Source organism: Lepisosteus platostomus, chromosome 9 (assembly GCF_059453375.1).
Source record: "Lepisosteus platostomus isolate fLepPlt1 chromosome 9, fLepPlt1.hap1, whole genome shotgun sequence".
Classification (NCBI taxonomy): domain Eukaryota; kingdom Metazoa; phylum Chordata; class Actinopteri; order Semionotiformes; family Lepisosteidae; genus Lepisosteus; species Lepisosteus platostomus.
Window position 1 is genome coordinate 36008861 of NC_142619.1, and position 13395 is coordinate 36022255.

Here is a 13395-nt window from a genome sequence, read left to right on the forward strand (position 1 = left end):
TTTAATAGTTTTCCATTGGATTTTCTGCTTTTAGACTCACTAGGTGGTAGTAAAAAATAAAACACACTATAATAAGATCATCACTGTATTATATGTCTAGATTTTTATTTTACCAGTAGAGTGATAAAATGATTCTTCATACAGAAAAACCTATATACAGTTTGAGCTTTAAGCAGTTGGTTATAAATATGTTTTATAGCCTTGTATAACTTCTGTATATATTTCCTACATGGTAAAAAATGAATAGTTTTCAGTGTGTATCAAATAAAGCTCTTGCAGTGTTCAGTTTTCAGGAGCAACAAAACTGCTTCTAAAATCCCCATATTTAAAAGTTAGACTACCGTATGACGCACATAAACCACAGCATATTGTAAAAAATGAGTTAAATAGAAGTGGAAAGTTAAACATTAGTACAAAAATGGCAGTGACACATTTCAAAATGTCTTCCAATATTTTGCAGTATATCAGTTTACTATTACAATGTGCAAAGATGCTTATTCACTGAATCTGTATATTATGCAAAAAGTTATTTATTTTTTCATTACAGTATCATGACAGCACAAATAATGTAGATTCGGAAGTCTGCCTGAATGTTTAAAACTCAAGATGATGATTACTTTCCTTCTACTTATGCTCTAACTGAAACACATCTGATTGAATTAACATTGTTCTCCTCTTCCTGACACTAACATTCTGTAATTACTTTTCAGATGACCTGGCTTGTTTTAATTAATACAGTTACAAAAGATACTGATTAAACATTGTTTTTGCTGAAAAGTAATGTAAGCGACTAATAGAAATGCATATATTGCTCCAATTTATTCATTTCAAAAACACTTCTGAAACTAAAAATGCAATGCAGTGAAAAAGTCATAATTTCCCTTGCTTTCTATCAGCTGTGGCTCCTTAGAAGATTTCTTTACACTGTATATAAAGATATTCAAAATGTTTTAGGTTATTGAAAGAGTGTAGTTTTCTGCTACACTATTATATTATAATAAAAACTGCTAAGATTGAGAGGAAAATAGATGTTAATTTACATCAAGTTCCAAGTGAATTCTGTTTCACCATTTAGAATCCTACTTAGCATTTAGTTCATAATTATACATTAAAATATGTGACGTATGTAGAATGGTAGAGCATTCTGTTGGAGCATTCTGTTACCCTGGTTACCATGGTAAACTGCAGCCAGCTGCCTCGTTGAGAAGACCTTTAGCATACAGTGGGATTCTGCACGGTTAGACATGTTTCTCACATTACAATCACTACTTGATGCAAGTGTTTCTCACACTACAACATTGATCAACCTTGAATGCAAACTAATAAAACCATCAACCACTTAACAATTCACCAAAATCCGTTTCTAGTAGAAAACACCAACCAAGATTCATTCTATCCTCATTTTTAGTCATGTACAGTAATTAGTAAACAGGAAGTATATTATTTGTTAAACAGGGTGATACTGTATATTGTTTTCTGCACCTTTTTACCATACTAATTAGGCTGAAGTGTTTATTATTACTGAGACACACTGCACCCCTACCATTATTTAACTTTTTTATTTAATAGAATGTTCTATTATGGTTTGTCTTATCAGAATCTATAAATTATATTTACTCATTCTAGAGTACAGTATATTTCTCTATAATGAATTAAAAAAGCTGAAATACCTTAAATTCTAAGCTCAAGAAAGGATGTAAGGTTGTAGTTCTTTTTAAATATTGTTTTGCTTTACACAGAATAAAAGATTTCCCAATGAATGTTGAATAATAGCCATTTAAGAAACAAATAAAAGATAAATAAATTGTTAGTGAAATCCTGAAACCACATTTATTTTGATTCAAATACAAAATAATCTTGCGATATTACTGAATAACCAATTTGGCAGCCTTTCATGCACAGTCTCATTCAGCATCCACATTAACCAGAATGGCATTTCATACCTACAGTAACAGAATTGCAATTTCAAGAGGAATTAGCACTTTGGGGTGCTTTTGTTTCTGGAGGCCTTTGTGGAGTTGGTTTTCTATAATGATGAAAAGGTGCATCAAGGTCAGAAAGAAACATTTTACACCTAACAAAAAATACAATTTGGAAGTCATACTGTGTTCTCTAACCTGCTTTAGAGCTAGTGAGAAACCTTGCAAGACTTGCATTTTGTGAGTTACAAATTTACAAATTCACAGCAAAGGAAACTGTATAGTAGATAATATTCAATACAATGCACTTCACTGGCCAAAGTATTTCATACACAGTACATATTAGGCCTAATGAGTCTACAGCAAATTAGGGTATATTTACAAATTCAACAAAATATCTACACACAAAAGCATAAAATTAAATGTAAACTTGATGCAAGTTATGAACACCCAAATTATGAAATTCCAGTATTTTCACTCACAAGGCTCTTGGCATTTCTACAAGGAGTACAAGTTTTAGGCCTAATTGAATTTTTAATCTTTGTGACCGAACTTCCCAGTTCTCCTGTGTGCAAATGGAAGTGGAGGAAGCATTTGGTAAGATGTCAACATTTTGTGTGTTTCCAATATTGCTCCATTGCAGAGGTGTTTTTGAAAATGAGAATAAACAGAAAACAATTAGCAGCTACTGTACTTCTCAGACATTACAGCTGCTACAGTATGTAATTGGCAAAGCAAGGGAAACTACATTAATAGTCTCCCTATAATAGAATTATGGAATGGATATACTTAGTACCTTTATGGTTAATTATTTCAATTACTGATAGTTTAAAAAAGTATCATGTGCAGCCATAATAGTTAAGAAGCACATGCTAAGATGTTTTCTTATATTTTCCTTTAACCAAAATGAAGCTTTTTTGTGAATGAATCTAGAAATAATACTGTGTCTACAAAGGCACTATTCACTGAAGGACGCTCACCACCCATTTTGTGAGACTGCAAGAAGAGAGACAATTGTTTTGTTTTAAACATTTGAGTGGACATACAGTAAGCAGACTTTTTGTTCAATGCTAAAGGCAGGACTCTGAAACATTAACACACACATTTAAAAAAAAAACACTTTTACATCACTGGCTGCCTTGTTGGTCAGAATTGCAAATACAGTAGCAAAAATCAGTGTGTTATGTTTATGGATTTTGATATTTTTAGGTTGTTTGAGCATCCTTTTTAATTAGTGCAATTGCAATATGAAAAATCTCTGTTGAAAAAAATTACTACACTGACCCAAGTCTTGGTACATTTGTGAGAGTATGCTGAATCTTTAAAATATTAAGGTGACTACAAGTACTATAAGATCAGAGCCCTATGCATAAACATACATCCTCAATTTCCAATCTATATATATTTTTTCTGCAATTATATACAAACAGCTCCTGTCTTGCAAAAAGACATATAATAATAGCTATACATTTAGTCACAATTTCCAAAGCAATGTCCACAAAGACATTGATGCCTTTTTTAATATAATACCAATATAACACTTTGACAATAAAACAAAATTCATACCCAGTAATTCAGATGTGCACGGTTTAGTCAAAAATGAATCCACTGCTTTAACTGCATACACTACGTTTTTCTTTGTGTGCTATAAAGTGTGATAGAAGATTATTTTTAGTTATTATTCTCATGCACTATATTAGAAGCGGATGAAAGATGTTGGGTTTTATGCAGTTTACTTGCCAATTCATTATGATTAGAAAAAAATATATTTATGCAAAGAATAACAGAACAAAAACATATCCCAGTTCTCTTTATCACCAAACATGTTAGGCAGTCTGCCTATTCTTGCCATACATTCTCCATATTGCTTTTATGTTCTCTTAGAGCACCTAGCCTATTTCTCTTGTCATGGTTTCATACAGTATGTGCATGTAGTGGCAGGTCACAGTGTAATGGAACAGCCTGTGAAATGAACGTGTACAGTCACTTGAGAAGTTCCAACTTCCAGATTACACAAAGGAGTTCATTGCATTAACTGGAGAAGGAGCTTCAGAACTCTCATTTCCTTCTGCGGTATCCTTTTCCTTCTTTCCGCTATACTGTCCAATAAAAGATCCATCTTCGTTGAACTGTCCTTCTCCGCCTTCTCCGTAGTCAACTAAACTGTCGTCACTGTCCTCTTTCTTAACTGTCCCATTGGAAGGAGTCCGGCTTCCTTTTAATGGTTTATGGTCTTCTGTGTCACTACGAAACAAATAATATTCAGCCATTTTAGGTGTCAATTTCTTTCTGTTTTCAATGGAGCAAAAAAGGCAAAAAAACATGCCACCAATATACATTAGATATGCATGTCCTTTATTATACATAAATACGTTAAAATATATCCTGCAATGACTTGAATTAGAGTGTGGCTCACACGTGCTATTAGAAAACAATGCAAATTTAATCCATTTCCCTATTTTATGATGATATTTGGTTAAACCTTGATTAATAAAACCCAACACGTAATGGACAAAAAACAAAAGTGATTAATCCAACAATGAGTGGTTGGATTTCATCATGAAACAGGGAACTATTTTCATTTTTGTTTACTTTATTTTGATATCCCCTGTAAGCCAGTAAATGCTAACAAGTCATTGATTTTATGATAGATGCTAGCTGTGTATTGTCATCAAACACTTTTTCACCAAAACCTTTATTGACAATGAAAAATGAAAATCCAACGCAGTGATGCAAATGAAATACAAAGCATGACTTCAGCCCAAAAATAATAACAAACAACCAGAGGACCAAGTAACTGCCAAAACAAAAAAGCTGTTTTTGGCTGACAGTTAGTCCATGTTAACTATAATAATGATAGCCAGACATGGTTCATGGCAGTGAATGATGCATAAGTATCACTTAAGCGATTTTAAAAAAGCTTTTCAAAGTGCCATTAATATTAGGCAGACACCACTGCATAGTCATGTGTATCATGTTGCGCATGCCAGACTTGCAGTTACCTCCTTACCTTTCAAGTGACCTATATTTCCCATTATAAAGAATGCAGAAGGAACAAATGAAAGTTGTCTAAGAGGAAAAGTGAATTCTTATTCCTGTCAGTCCTGACCCCACAATCTGCCATGAAATACTTAATGAAAACACAATTATTGCATCACGAGTAATAATGTTTTTTTGCAATAAAACTGTATTGCAGCTTCAAAGAATGGCATCTGTTAACCCCTGTTTGTCTGTAATTTCTACATTGACATCTTAAATCTTTGTCTTTTACTAATGATGATTATTAACAATAAATACAATGAAAATTCACAATAGGGCAATTAATGTAGGTGCCACTACTGAATCCTTTCTGATTATAATGGTACAGAGTGCTTGAACATCTCTTACAAAACAGGAAAAGTCTAACATAACAAAATAGTTTTGTTATGTTAGACTTTTATTATGTTATAGTTTTATTAAACTAAAACTATAATAAAAAGGTCCTACAGTAAGTACAAGTGATCAAGAATTATGCTACTTTCTACTAAACTCTATGTTTTTCAGCTTTTCTAAACATTTTCTGCATTTTGCAATCATTTTGACCTGCAGTACACTTCTTTGGATTTATCTAATACAGTATTTTATTTCATTAATCTATAGAAAAGTGGCTAAGTGGTAAGTGCGCATTTAAGATTGATTACTTCTTCAATAACTATTACCTTAAAACAGGCTTAATCATGTCAAATAAAAGGCTTCCAGTAAAGTCAAAACACAAAAGAAAGTGTATTTTATTTGTATCTTTATTGACTAATAGTTTGTGTCAGTTTGGCTAAAAGGGATGGTATTTCTAGAAATTGCTGTATATGCTTAACACTCAGAAAGACTTTATATTACACATTTTGCCTTTTGATTCACTACAATGACTTTTTCATACTTGAAAATGACAGAAAATATTTGTTACTTATTTTTTAAAGTGATGTACTGAATGGCAAAGGCAAACATTTACACAGAAACTTTAGTATTGTGTACATAGATATACTGTATATTTCAAATGCATATTTCTTCTTCCATATTTATTACATTTTAATCCACTCCAATGAAGACATTTTTACATCGAGCAAATTATAAATTTAGTAGCCATGCACATCATACAACATTCTTTTTATAGCATAAGGTTTAAAGCACTTGACTATATATAAACATATACATTTAAAATGTAATACATTATATAAAAGATAAATAATTAAAAGCAGTGGTCTGACTATCATATACCACAGAGTAAGTAAATCTGAACATTGCTTAAGAGAAAAATCTTAACAGCAAAACAGAAGTAAAGTGCATAAAAGAACTGTTCAAGATTGCAATTGAAGAAGTAGCCTTACAAAACAAAAGAGCTGGTTTAAAAAATGTAACTTTGTTAAGACTGCCATGTTATACACACAACTGTGCAAAACACATTAGGCACAATCTGAAGCTAAAATATATCTGTGATGTGAACATCAATAATTTAACAGCCCCTAATTAAATTTAATTTTTACCTAATTAAATAACTTTGATAGTTATTAATATAGCTGATTTTGGGTCAACAGAAACTAAGTTTATTATTTATCAATATTGAATTTGTTAATCAGGATCTACAAAAAACGGATCACAATAATTCAAAGTAGCTAAGCATACATATGCAGCTAATAAGAAGGAGCTAATCTATCACAATTTCTAATAAAATCTAATAGAATCAGACAGGTGTTCCTTGTCATTAAAATCATTTATTTTTATCCAGCATTCATGAACCAAAAAGGATACTTTATATATTACAAAATAGAAATGAAAATTTTTGTTTTCAGTTATCTGAAAACAAAGAGGCTAATATCGGCAGAAAATCAAAAACTTTGTTTTTTGAATAAAACCGAAAAATAATTAAAAAAACAATAGGACAGTGCAAAATGTCTAGAACTTTGCACAGTGGTGTATATGTGTTTTTTAATTAATCTGTATAAAGAAGTCATTTTAATCATTCATATACATACTGTATTTCATACAAAGTTAACAGTTTTGATGAATTAAGATTCACACATGATTTAGAAGTGAACAACAAAATATGTAGGCCTCTCATTGAATACATTTTGTCAAGATAACGTTTTTGTTAAGGTTTTGCTCCAAAAATTCACAATATCAAAAAATGAAAATCACTGGATGGCTTTACAGCACAATGTAGCAAAAACAAGCCATGTGCAGAAGGAACAAGAGTTGTCCACCACTCATACAATATAGTTAGATACATCATCCCATGACACATTTGTGCTTTGGCTAAAATAAGGCTTAATGTTCATTATACTAACATCTGCATGTTTTCTGTTATTTCTTTAATCTGTCATCAATTTAAAGTCCACCAATTGCTTGCTTTTTCATGTGCAGCTGTAGTTTAAAGATGTACAGTATACTTTCCAACAATAAATAATCTGATGCTCCAGACCTGCTGGTACAAAATTGCTCCATGAGTATTGTAAGGGCACAGAGGCACTTCTCACCTGTATTCACCGAATGTCCCATCATCCTCTTTCATTGGTTGGATTTCTGGGTCTGCATGAGCATCTTCCTTTTCTTTCACTGTAAAATTAGAGTAACGGACATGTGTGTTCTAGAAAAACAGCTCTTCCATGTTGAAGACTCCAGACAACGCATACAGAAATTTAACTAACCTGGGTACTTGCCGCCTTTATTTCTCTTTATGAAGCATATTATCAGCAAGACCAATATAAGGAGGGCAATGGCACACATCAAGCCAATGAACCATCCCTGGGTGGCAATATCTACCTGTCGACTTGCCATCGCTAGACACATTAAAAACAAAGGAAACAAAGATGTGTTAAAGAAAATTCAATTCAGAAATTTGTTTTTCTGAAACATTTGGGAAATGAAAAAAAAATTATCCCAGATTAGCTTTATTCACTAAATTACTTTGTATTTAAAATCCTCATTTCCACACACAGTGGCAGTGTTAATAAACAGAATTACAATCGTCAGACAGTACCTTAAACATACAGAAAGCAATACGGTACATACAGTAGATCTGACATGTAAAAATAATCCTTCTTGTCCCTTAAAAATGTACTTGGCAGTATATGCTTTGTGTGCAAAGTGGAAAAGCCAATGGGTTAATAATTACAAAAGAAATATCAAAAACATGCATGAAAGGGTCCATGCCAGGCAACATAAAATACTGAAAAGTTGATATTATCAGAAACATCTCTGCATAAGCAGCTTGTTACGCTGTTTGATTTAAAATATCAAGTCAGCGCTAATACTGTATGTCTGATCCCCATATTAAATCAACATCTCCATGCAAAAAAGGTACTTAAACAGTACATTCTGAAGCTGGTCATTAAGAATACAGTACAGACAGTACTAAATATAGTAATCCTCTGTTTAATACAGAAAAGGAATCCATCTAATACATAATACAACATAATCTAAAAATCCAACTGAAGCTACACAAACTGTGAGCCTTCTGTAGATGTACCGTATATTGACTCCCTTTATTCAAAGACATTTTATATCAACATTTTTTATTCTGAACTTCATATTTTACTTTCAGTATTGGAAAGCTACTGTAACCAACATGAATAAATAACTTTTATGAAAATTATTCAGAGACAAAAACAGTTCAAGAAAGGAAATGGAAACATTACTGACAAAGCAAATGAATTGAGCATGAGTAACAAGCAGAAAACTAATTTCACTATTTAAGAGTGCAGGAAATCTAAACCCTGATAAGATCACAGTGTATGTTTAATATTAAAACTCTGAAAGTTGCAATACAAAAAGTTGTTTTTGAGATTTCTTAACAAATTAAATAGTCAATTTAATTTTTTATTCTACAGGGCTTCCCATGCACATGAGCACTGTCTATTTTTTTAGTAAATAGTGAAAATGCAAGCAAACACAAATATATCAACGTTTCAACATTTTGAATGGAAGATTTTCCTGGAGATTCAATTTATCAGAAAACATGAGGCAGAATTTTGTTTTTTGCCGACAAGTGCTGCCTCACCTGGAACAGTTATAATAAGCTCTTCTGTACTCTGAATTGTTTCATCGGATTGATCTTTAGCAACAACTCGTACTTTATATGATGTTCCTGGCTTTAACCCTTTTATCAAAAAGGACTGAGAGCCATTTACAAACTCTTTTTTCCAATCTTCTTTACCTAAAAGATTTTAGGAAGAGAATGAATTTGAAAAAAGGAAATAAACCTACATTTGGAGTTCTCTGAATTATCAAGACGTTTAATGCAACATCACTGTTGTTACATTGACACATGCTCATTGTCTAGTTCTTATTGATTAACTGAATACTATGACAGTCTTACTAAGATTTACTCTTAGAGACTGATTAAAATGAAATCTGGGTTTGACAGTAGTAATACTGCTGTATCTGTTAACACATTGTGTTAAAAGCAGTGGCCAAACAGCAAATTATTCATAACAAAATAAAGCAGGAATAATGTTTATGTTACTTCTACATTTGTATTGTGACTATTAATTATATCATTAAAGGTTTAATTTTTATTTTCTCTATCAATATAACTGCACACTTTCGAGGATTTTGTCTTGTTCTTAATTTTAGTTCTTTAAATGCATTTTAAAAATATAGATAAATTTAATAACTTGGAATGCAGGTGCAATGTTTAGAAATATAAAATCATGCTTATACCAAACAATTTACTAGAAAGAGGTATTAACCACTGCTTTACGTTTTCAATGTTTTGGAGTATCAGATATATGTAAAAAAAACAAAATTTAAACTGAAAGTATAATATATACTGTATAATACTGTATAATATATAAACAATTGAATGTTACAGGGTGTCTTTAACATTTTAATTTAAATTTAAATAATATATATATATACAGTGCTTCGGATTTGAAAAGGGTTGGCAAGTGAAATTTTGCAGTACTAAGCCACTTTCCGGGTAACTGTAACTCTTAAATTCATATCATACTTGAATTTATAGATTTCATATTTTTTCAACTACCGCTGGTTTAATTTAATGAACAGTAATCTTAGGCTATATTTGGATGTAGATGTGGTTTTTATTTCCATAATTATTTGTATTTTGTTTGAAGTTTTGTAGTGCAACTACTGCACAAATATTTTGTACTTGCAAACATTTTAGTCAACATATTTTATTTAAATAAAAAAGAGAAATTATTTATATGGCAAAATGGCATATCCAATACTCCATACAAAACACACCAATAAACACAGGCATTTTGCATTATTAAACAGGTGGATAGTTATAAAAACAAACTCCAAGGGGCACAATTTGGTGCAATTAATTTTAAGGATCTCTACCATTCCCCTACAAAAACCGAAACACTGCATGAGTTTGCAAAAATATATAATAGGTCCTGGATATACTGAAAAATACAATACATTACAATACTATATTATACATGAGGGGTCTTGAACCTAGTTTCTGGAGGTCCTGCTGTCTTTTGAGTTTTGTTCTACCTGAGTTCTAAGTTATGTATTTGGTCTAATTATTTAATGAACTTCATGATTGTAAAACTTCAAACTAGGCTCAGGGTGTTTTAAAAGGTAATTGTAATTTTCAAAAAAGGGACATGAGTACTTGAGTATTTCTCTTTGAAAAATCTTAAGAAAAACTTCTGTGTATATCAAAGAAAATGTCATTTGCCAAACCGCTTTATACCATACAGTGTTGCAGGAAGCTGGAGCCTACCTGGCAAGCAACAAGCGCAAGGCAGGGTACACTCTGGACATGGTGCCAGTCCATCGCAGGGCAAGAGCAAGCCAATCGTACATGGGGACAATTTGGCGGCCAAGGTAAAGGTAAATTTGGTCTGGACACTGGGATAACACCCTACTCTTAACGAGAAATGCCCGGGGATTTTTAATGACGATTGAGAGTCAGGACCTCGGATTAACGACTCATCCGAAAGGTGGCCCCCACTACAGTATAGTGTCCCCGCTACTATACTGGGGCATAAGGACCCACACAGACCGCAGGGTGGGTGCCCCCCACTAGTCCCACTAACACCACTAACAGCAAACAAGGTTTCCCAGAAGGCCTCTCATCTAGATACTGACCAGGCTTAACTCTGCTTAGCTTCAGTGCATAGCTAGTTGAGAGCTGCAGGGTGATATGGCTGCTTACAGTATATCAAAGACAATAATAAGACTAATTGTTTAATTGCTTACTGGGGGCTGGAACAAAAAACAGGAGATACAAGGACCTCCAAGAACAGAATCTGAGACCCCTGCTTAAAGCTACAGGAAAAATACTAAAAGTACACAAGATGCGTACAAAATATGTTTGGCAGTAGGTGAGAAAGAACCTTAGCTTTGTCTTTTTATCAAAATGAATAAAAACATGCAGAACAGTCATATAACAGAGACAAAAGTATCTTTTTGTAAACTTTGCTAGAAAACAGTTTCAAGGACACTTTGCAGCTCTACTTTTGAAGGTAGATTGATTATTGATGAATTGATGAATGATTAACAACAGTAATTTGATTGAATTGATTTGTCTAACAAAAATGAATTGATTATTTAACAAGACTTAGGATGGACAACACAACTGAACTCATAATATATCACCTTACAAAAGGGTTGGGTGATATTGATTTTCATTTCAAAGCTGATCTTAATTAACTGAAATTAATTGAGAAGTTAAATCACCAGTTTCCTGGCCCATGATCAGAAGCTTATGGGAAAGCTCCCAGGAATTCTACAGGGCTATGCATGTCCCTTGAAAACCAGAGTTAGCCTACCAAAAAACTCATTAACGACACAGAGGTGGAGAAACATGTACAGTACATGTTTGGAGACATACTGTATTGCTCCTTTTCAGATCAAGAGATAAAATAGCATAAAATGCAAATTGGAGTACAGACATTGTTTCTACCTGCTCTGTGCATCACTGCAGAAACTCCTTTAAAAGTGCTGTTTTGCAACAGCTCAGCTATCTTTATCATGCCCTCCTCATGTCCATATGTACAGTCCTATTGTGACTGATTGCCTTGGCTACAAGTGTACAAATGGACAAGTGTTGTAGCCTGAACTCAAACACTCAGATGCCAGAAAATGTTCTGCAAATATATTTTATTCAGTAAACCTATAAACTGCTGACAAAGCTGCAAGGTCTCTGAGTCACCCACCACCTAACTCTTTAGTGCCAGTACCGGTAAGGTTTAACAACAAATCTTAAGAGCAACTAGTGAAATGATGGCTTACTGTTTTCTACTATATATTCAACATAAACATTCTTATCTGGTCCCCAGTACTCCCAACTGATAAAAGCCCCATCCTCTGACACGGAGGTGCTAACGTTTCCAAACGCAGGAACAACGGGACGCACTGAGTATGTAACAAGAGAGAACATACACTGTAAAACTAACAGGTCAGAAAGAGGTTAATCAGCTGGAAGAATGATTTATTGTCAACATGTAAATCTAAAAAAAAAATAGACAAAATTTCACATAGATGCAAATTCCCTTGGTCAAAGGTTAAAATTAGTTTATCTCTCGGCATTATCTCTCTTTAGTTTTTCTTTAGATTTCACATAGATGCAAATTCCCTTGGTCAAAGGTTACAATTAGTTTATCTCTCGGCATTACTTTAGGAAAGGGACACCAGATCTAAAGATATGCATTACTTCTGTTTAACACTTGTAACAGTTTTTCTGGATACTAGTCACATTAAACTAATATGCAATTATCCATTTAATTGAAGCTGATTTAATTTTTAAAGTGTTTGAGAATATAAGTCAGCTGTATATTACTCATTTATTTTTTTTATGTCAAATGTTTGACAATGCTTGTTTTGTACAATATCCATTTTGACAAATAGACAGCAAATGTGACATTAAATATTACATATTCAAAATTTAAGGTAAATCTACTGTTATTTTTGCTAATATTTTTACCTTAACAAATTAAACTTGCAAATTACTCCTATGTAAATCGTATGTAAATAGCATGTGAACAGCATAAAATCAGGCAAAATCTTTACTGAAACAAAGGTTTTAATTAGAACCACCCACTCTTTTCATTTTAAGGAAATCTGGAAGCCAGTTGTTAATCTCCTAAAGCCATATTATAAGCCTTGTACCAGCACAGGGGGAATCAAAAAGAACACATTTTCTCCAAGGATATTCAGCTGTAAGAGTCTAAACTTTTGTTTCAGTTAAACTAGCAGTGTTTATTGTACAACACAGCATATTCCCGAGTGTCTTATAACCAGGAGAATTACAATTGATCTGGGGAGTTATTCAACTCTCATTAACAATGCCAGCTCATAAGTACTTGGCCAGTAAGATACCTGAAGATACCGGGCAAGTCAGGAGCTGCTGTTCTATGCCACTCTAAGGAAAAACCTTATTGATTCAAGCCCACCCAGCTCTCATAGTGTTTTGCCAGTTATTCAATGCTACTTGAGTAATCTTTATACAATGTATCCAATGTAAACTGGG

The 13395-nt window shown here is 32.8% G+C and overlaps 1 protein-coding gene across 19 annotated transcripts in view; it reads right to left on the reverse strand.

Annotated features, from left to right (window-relative positions):
• Positions 1-1804: 1804 nt before the first annotated feature.
• Positions 1805-13395, reverse strand: part of nrcama (neuronal cell adhesion molecule a) — a 130659-nt gene continuing 119068 nt past the window's right edge. For 15 of the 19 annotated variants that reach the window (XM_088644828.1, XM_088644821.1, XM_088644822.1 and 12 more), the window contains 5 exons: positions 12159-12281; positions 8950-9105; positions 7598-7729; positions 7427-7505; positions 1805-4163 (listed from right to left, as the gene is read on the reverse strand). In XM_088644828.1, the coding sequence (XP_088500954.1) occupies positions 3929-4163; positions 7427-7505; positions 7598-7729; positions 8950-9105; positions 12159-12281 (725 nt within the window). In that variant the 3' untranslated portion in view covers positions 1805-3928. Of the gene's footprint in view, positions 4164-5680; positions 7506-7597; positions 7730-8949; positions 9106-12158; positions 12282-13395 lie in introns of those variants that run through there. The other 4 variants (XM_088644833.1, XM_088644832.1, XM_088644831.1 and 1 more) reach the window with 2 other exon arrangements.